The sequence below is a fragment of the Micropterus salmoides genome, unplaced genomic scaffold (assembly GCF_014851395.1).
Source record: "Micropterus salmoides isolate LMB-PRFRI ecotype aquatic unplaced genomic scaffold, ASM1485139v1 Ms_hic_scaffold_4007, whole genome shotgun sequence".
NCBI lineage: Eukaryota > Metazoa > Chordata > Actinopteri > Centrarchiformes > Centrarchidae > Micropterus > Micropterus salmoides.
In genome coordinates, this window is record NW_024043382.1 from 1 (window position 1) to 7,109 (window position 7,109).

The 7,109-nt window shown below is 40.7% G+C and overlaps 1 protein-coding gene and 1 long non-coding RNA gene across 2 annotated transcripts; both read right to left on the minus strand.

The window, feature by feature from the left end:
• Positions 1–358: 358 nt before the first annotated feature.
• LOC119887105 (meprin A subunit beta-like) lies at positions 359–2,381 on the minus strand. Its single transcript, XM_038698037.1, has 4 exons — positions 1,898–2,381; positions 1,684–1,801; positions 641–819; positions 359–408 (listed from the first exon to the last, which is right to left on the minus strand). The coding sequence occupies exons 2-4, from the start codon at positions 1,797–1,799 to the stop codon at positions 359–361; spliced, it is 345 nt and encodes a 114-aa protein (XP_038553965.1). The 5' UTR covers positions 1,800–1,801; positions 1,898–2,381.
• Positions 2,382–5,018: 2,637 nt separating this feature from the next.
• LOC119887106 lies at positions 5,019–7,048 on the minus strand. The gene is made up of 3 exons (XR_005441620.1): positions 6,952–7,048; positions 6,466–6,575; positions 5,019–5,123 (listed from the first exon to the last, which is right to left on the minus strand). It is a non-coding gene; the product is annotated as an uncharacterized LOC119887106 (long non-coding RNA).
• Between the last annotated feature and the right edge of the window lie 61 nt (positions 7,049–7,109).

Below are 7,109 nucleotides of genomic sequence, written 5' to 3' on the forward strand. Positions count from 1 at the left end.
ACTGTTGGGTGATGTACTGAGACAAATCTGTCTAACTTTATTTTATTATAGTTCCAGTATACTGTACAGTATTATGGCAGGTGTTGCCAGAGGCTTCCTTTTGTACCTCACAATATGTCAAACATCTATGGTAATGAAGGTAACCTGTCTCATTGATTCTTTGTGGACAAAGGCAGGCTGACAGAACTCACTGCAGTTGTAGAGACGGTTGAGCTTGGTTAGGTCACTAGCACTGAACCCCATCCTCTGACCAATCACATCAATGAAGTGGGGGATCTTGGTGACGATGTGGGCTCAGAATCAATGCTGAAGGACGTCTTTCCGTAGTGCATTACAGAGCTGTAGTCATAGGGAACACCTAGAGCATGGACACCGTGTCATTGTAGCTTTCGAAGTTGTGCTTGTGACCTGAGGAAGGCAGAAGAAGAATGTCAGGAAGAATTCAGCTGTTATTTTTTATTTATTGCAAGCAACTGTCAGTTTTGTTGTGTAAAACAAAATTAGATGGTGGGCATGGATAATGAGAAAAATGCAGGAGTAGTTTCTGTACAGTTTGTCATTTATTTTATAAAGTTATTACATGAGTGTACACTAATGTAAGTGATGAGCTGTAATTACAAGTATCACAAATCAGTGTCACCAGGTTCAATGTGATCCCACATGATGTTGACGTAATCATCACGGTCGGCTCTGGACTGCTCGTGCCAGAAGCCCAGAGCGTGCAGGAACTCATGCTCAACGGTTCCTAGAGAGTCACAGTGTTCACCAATGGACAGCTGCTGCCTCCCCATACGCTGGTTGCCTACATAGGAGGAGCATCTACAGAGAGGGGAAGCAAGATGTTCCATGCAAGTGACTAACTGTGTCTGCCTTTTGGTGCTGGACAGGTCAGTCAGTATGTATGGATGAAAACAGGGTTGATGAAAGCAGTGAGACTAGACCAAATGAGTAACACTGAAGTACTTTAAACCACAACGACGAGCAGAAAACTGCTAAAGGTTTTGTAGAGCTGAGGGGAGCTGCATCTATTGATACCGTGTCATACAAGCGACCTCTTTCTCATTGCAGGATGCAGTACTGACCTACATTTTGTTACGGCCTTGGCCGTATCCCTGGTGTTACCCCTTCCCCCCATCTGTCTCTCTCTGTCCTTGTGTGTGTGTGTGTGTGTCGTCATGACTACCTCCTCTGGCTCCGGGCTCACGCACCTGTTGGCAATCAGCTCATCACTCCTCATCTGACCACACACCTGCCTGTCATCAGCTCACCTTCCTGCAGTACATCTTCTCCGGTTCTCCAGTCATTTGTCGCCAGATTGTTGTCCACCCGTAGCGGTAGCTACTCCGGCTCAAGATTAATCTCATTCTAGAACTTCGTATTTCTGCCTTTCCGTGTCTTTGAAGCTAACTTTGTTTTTCTTTGCCCCAGGACCTCATCTCCAGCCACGCAACCGCCTCTCCTGTCTCCTGTCTGCCTCCCGGTCTCCGCCTCACCAACCCTCAGCATCCGCCGTTTAGCCTTGCCACCGCCACTTTCCCCAATTCCCGTGTGAAACTGACAATAAAGTCCACCTTGTACGTGTCCTGCGCTTGTGTTTCCAGTCCCTGGTTTCCGCAACACATTTGTCCTGTTCAAAAATACAGTTTACATGAACTGAACACAGCAGTTTGAAGATCTGCTCACCCTTCCCCTTTGAACACAGAGATGTAGTTCTCCTCTCCTTTCCGTGGTGTGAAGTCAATGCAGGTCTTCAGTCTGTACTGGTCAAATGCCTTCAGGATTACTCCCTTTGCATTCATCTCTACACATTACAAAGTGTAAGAACATAAATATTGATAAAGCAACCTAATTTGGTAACACGCTAACTACTGTGAGTTTCCAAAACACCGTGTCTTACCCAGACTGTCCTCCAGGTAGTAAGGAACGGTAGTTGGCCAGCGATACTCATCTCCTATGATTGAGTTTCTGATGAATGTCTGATGGGAATAAAGGAAATAACAGATATAAAATTGAATACAGGTTCAGGGGAATTACCTGTCATTGAGTTTTTCTCTTCATGTGCCCAGAAGGATAGTCCTTCTTCATCCTCTTATCAAAGTAAACATTAACACTCGCTTCACCTTTGACACGAGAGTGTGAGACGCTCTGCACCAAAGTGATCTGACTGATATCACTGCGTATGTCGCATCAGCTGGGCGCAGATTAGTGCCATGTCAGTCGAATATTTATTTTCTCTGCTGCTCCACTCAGGTGCTGCATACATTTCTTTCTTTTATTTTTGTAGTGAGTAATGATGTCTGGGGCAGAACGTATCGGAGTAAAAATTTTGCTTAGAAATCTAGTGAAGTAAAAGTAAAAGCTGCAACAACCTGAAGTAGCCTACTCAAGTACAGTACAAATCTGGAAAAAAAACTATGTATGTACAGTAACAAAGTATTTGTACTTCGTTACTTTTTGCTGGTCACAATGTAGTCAACCAGACGAGCCACCACCTCCTGTGAAGTTAAGATAATACTCATGACTGTTAAAATGATAATTTAACCTTGTCCAGATATGTAGTCTCTCCTTGAACTAGGGCTGTTAGGACCTCTGGGTGGACAGAGGCCGTAAACTAAGGCCCCATCCACACTACTCTGTTTTTGTATAAAAGCTGAGTTTTAAAACGAATATGCTCCCAGTCCACACCAGCGTTTTAACTGTGTATCAGAGTTGATCTCCGTCTACATTAAACAACTGAAAACGCACATCTAGTGGCCATTCACGTAGGGTGAATTCAGGTATATTGGGACAGTTTTTGTAATTCTGTCTTGTGATCTCGTTACATCAGCAAATGTCAACAGGCTAGATTATTGATTAAGATGTTAAAATCATTAAAGACTCCAACATGTTGTCAGACATGTTTATTTTATTTATTTCTGTGTTATCTGCCATTCTATTCTGCAACAGACCTTAATTCATCATAAGAATAAAGTAACAGATTAAACAAAGTGAGTAGCAAAACGTCTGCATGCATCAGCGATGCTTCTTGATTAGACTTAATTATATGTTACAGAACTGCTACATTAAACATAGTAAACATTTGCTTTATTGTCAGAAGATTGTTGGAAAAGGCTAATTTGACCAAATGATAGGGCTTCTACAGACAATGTGGGGGATTAGCATCATTAGTAATCTTACTCTATCTACTTAAAAGTTGCCTGTAGGTTACATCTCGGTGGTTCTGTGTTGACATACATGTGTGGTCCCTCTGTATATCTGGTTTTATGAATCCACACTAGTGATAAATTTCATTTTAATAGCCTTTTAACACTGTCCCAATATATCTGAAACATGCTGTCCCAAATTACCACAACACGTTTGGTAATTTGGGACAGCAAGAAAATGTCCTAATTTAAAAAATGTAAACAACATTTCCAAACAATATTTTGTATTTTGGTAAACTACTAAACCATACATGTTTTGTATATCATTTAAATCTACAGTATATTAGTCATCAAATGTTTTACCCTTATAATCAAAATCAATCTGAAGCCTATTTCATTTCTGTTAACTCCATCCTACCAGGTTTTCAATCCAGGGACTGAATCAAAACTGAATCTGTCCAAGTACTGAGTTATTCCCAAATTCCCTTCAGGGAACAACAGGGTCCCCAAAGGACCAAAGAGGTATAACCTTGCCATTGGACCTGACTAATCTCTTTGTGATCACTTACCTATTACTATCTGTGTTTAACCTGATATCATGTTTCAACTACTTTCATTTATTTTCTTATTAAGAATCGTTTAACAATCAGTACTGTCTTGGAACGTAGCCTGTTCATTCATCTGCTACTATGAATTGTGTTGTTCAACTTTAACAGGTCTACAGTTTGACTTTAATAGGCGGTGGGCCAACGGCAGTTGTTGAGGACTTCTTCAGGGTTTTCAACAAATTAAACTAAATTTGTTGCCACTCGTGCTTCTGCCATTTTTTTGTTTATCAGTAACTTTATCCACCTTACTTTTCCCGGCAATAATAGCGGACCGTTATGTCTGGGGTCCGATTTACGTGACGTACATGTAGTTATTGTCCAATGGCGTGCTTGGAAAAGTGCCGGACTGCAGAAAACCCATGAAATAAATAACGCGCCGAAGGGACCGAGACAGCAGGTTAACTACGTTGATTTAAGTTATTATTAAGTATTAAGTAAACTCGCGTTTACGCTTTACTTTCAATAAAAATAGATTTACGTTGTAATCATGGAATGTAAACATTTGGTCCTCAGCCTTTTGTGTGTGGCTTCTTTGCATCTTGTCCCTTCAAACTGCAGAAACACAGGATACATTTACCACAAGTTAACTGTCACCCTGCTTTGTTATTCACCTTAAACTTTCAATGTTTGCACTTCGTGTAAATAACTGCCACATAAACAGTCTGTTACTTTTATATCTTGTCATTATATAGGTTTGTTTGTTATGCACCAAATTCCTTGTATGTATAAGCTCTTACACATACACTCTACATGGCAGTATAACGTTAGCTGATTCTGATTAATAAAACACCAACATGTGAGTACTTTAGAGGTAGACTGTCATCCTTACTTTTTTATATGATAATTTATAACATAACATTGTCCCTCATAAGTTTTTGGTGATCTTTTACATAATATATCAGTTATCACAAATTTCTGTTCCATTGTATTGTTAGAAAACTTCACCTGTCAATCTTAATATGATGAGCAACGTCACATAATCATGCCAACCACCAGATTGCTCCTGTACTCATCCAGGTTTGCTAACATCACATGTATAAAAGAAACAGGGGTCTGTGTGCATGTAGAGAAAACTGGACCCATCATTCCTTTTACAGACACAGGATGGGAAAGTGTTATAATATCTTGGGACTAGGAAGTCTTGCAGCTGAAGAGGCAGTGTGAAGATACAATTAGAAAACCTAAAAACCTCCTGCTGTATCAGCTCACACTGGTACCCCAGAGACAACTAGAGCCATTTCACTAACATCACAAAGACAAAATGAGCCCAGGAACGAAGAGCGAAGGCAGTTTAATTCAAAAAGAGATTTAAAAGAAGGTTGGTGTCAAACATGCAATGGATGAGTGTGAAGGTGGATCTTCAACTTTGAATCTGTAAAGGAAACAAAGAACGGAAATTAGGAGCAAGTTCCAATATTTCACACATTACATTTTGAGAAACAAAGTTTATTGTGTGTAAACAAACCGTTACATCACAAGATATTAGCAATATAAACACCAGCTGTACTCTTGCAACTTTGTGCAGTCAAAGAGAATTTAAATTGCACTGATTGGTTGGGTATCGTTTAAAATTTACGACACCAGTACCCTAAAGTGATACTGATACTTCATTAGATACCTTGCATAAAATACCAACTGTTGAAGCCGTAGTAGTTGATTGGTAGCCTAAAATAATTTTATGGTTGATATGGACAAGCAAGGAGATCCATTTCTTTTTTCAAATAACACATGGGAAATTGTATCAGATCACTTCTCATCCTACTTCGGTCATCCTCAGAGGAAGGACGACAGCTTGAAAGTTTTTGTATTTAAATGAGAGAGGAGGAGAGAAACAGTTTAGTGACCACATGAGCTGTGGAAAACAAATTTAGGTTCAAGTTTTCTTACGTTTATTGAAAGTAAACGAGAATTATTTTATCTTTTGATTATTAAACTGAATTGAAAGATCTCAAAACAAGTAAGGAGTCTGCTAAACAAGTCACTAAACTACACTAAAGAGTGTAAAGAAGCAAACAGCAAAGAGAGGCTGCACATCCAGCTGATCACACCGACTACACCTGAAGCAGCTGCAGCCGGAGGCTCCGTGAGTAAAAAAAAATAAAATAAAAATTAAAGCTGCAAGCAGCTTGTAGCGCGTCTGGGTGTGAGCCGGCCGAGTTGCATATTCTGGAGCTCTGCCGGTGCGGCTGTGAATTTGCTACGTGGTTCCGACGCAGCATCAAGGTGCTATATGTCACTTCCTGTGTCCCCTATGTGGAGCTACATAGCACTTGCCGCTATGAATATTAATTGGTATTGGCGTGTAGATATGTTCAGGGCAGGACAGTTATCAAGCACGTAACGCGCACGTGCTCATGTAGGAACTGAAGCTGGAGCCCGATGATAAACCTACACCAGGCCGGTTTGATACCGCGTTTCGGTGCCCTCAATGACAAACATTAGTTTTCTTATTCATCGCGTTTCAAGTTAAATCAGATTTGACTCCTGAGACATAACGTTACATTATAGGACCCGCTAGTCTCGATCGCAGTATCGATAAGCTCGGACCCGGACCTAAGTTAATTGATTTTCAGGTTTTGAGAAAGTTTGGAACCGGGTCCTTTTAGAACTGGGTCTCGATGCCCATCCCTAAACAAAGCACTGCCTCTCCAAACTTAATGTTATAGAGTAGGGGTAAAATGTCCTTGACATATTATAACTGTAGTGTCACTAACCTGATCACTTGTTGATGATGTGGGCCGGGGATCGTGAGGATGCACAGCCTCAAAACAAGCTGAAGCCTAAATCTGTGGAGTGGAATCTGTCTTCTGCTTGGTATTTAGTGCTGAAGGTAAAAACAGACACAAGATGGTGAGAAACCCCAGCAAACACACGAGCTGTAACGTTACGGTCACACACCACTGACTTCTTTTACACATTGAAACGAGCATCACTTGCAAACATAAATAAAAATACAAATGCGCCGAAATAATAATAAAAGAAAAACTACCCGATTAACATTATTAGTTAAACAAAACTAGCTAATGAGAAATAGATACAGGCCACATTCAACCGATGGGTGCATGATGCTAGCTAGCAAGCGCAGCGTTATAGCGTTATAACGCTACCTTTAACGTTAAGGCCGCAGTAAGTTTGAACAACACAGTTCTGTCTTAAAACAAGTTGCTTTACGAGAATTTTCCAACAACATTAATATTTACCCTCGCAGCTTTCACGCATACTGTCTACGGCCGAGCGTCGCTGCTTCCACGCCGTTCTTCGTTGTGTCAACAGCTGATGTAAAGCACTTTGGACAGTGCTATACAAAGAAATGTTGATTGATTGATTGATTGAACAGCGGTGCTCAATGCAGCTAAAT

What these genes read in the sequence shown, in the direction of transcription:
- LOC119887105 (XM_038698037.1), bottom strand. Translation starts at nt 1,799, where the DNA reads ATGAATGCAAAGGGAGTAATCCTGAAGGCATTTGACCAGTACAGACTG. An exon ending in TCTGTGTTCAAAGGGGAAGG is followed by an intron (nt 820 to 1,683) that starts GTGAGCAGATCT and finishes CCCTCTCTGTAG; the next exon opens with ATGCTCCTCCTATGTAGGCA. An exon ending in GTGGGATCACATTGAACCTG is followed by an intron (nt 409 to 640) that starts GTGACACTGATT and finishes TGCCTTCCTCAG; the next exon opens with GTCACAAGCACAACTTCGAA.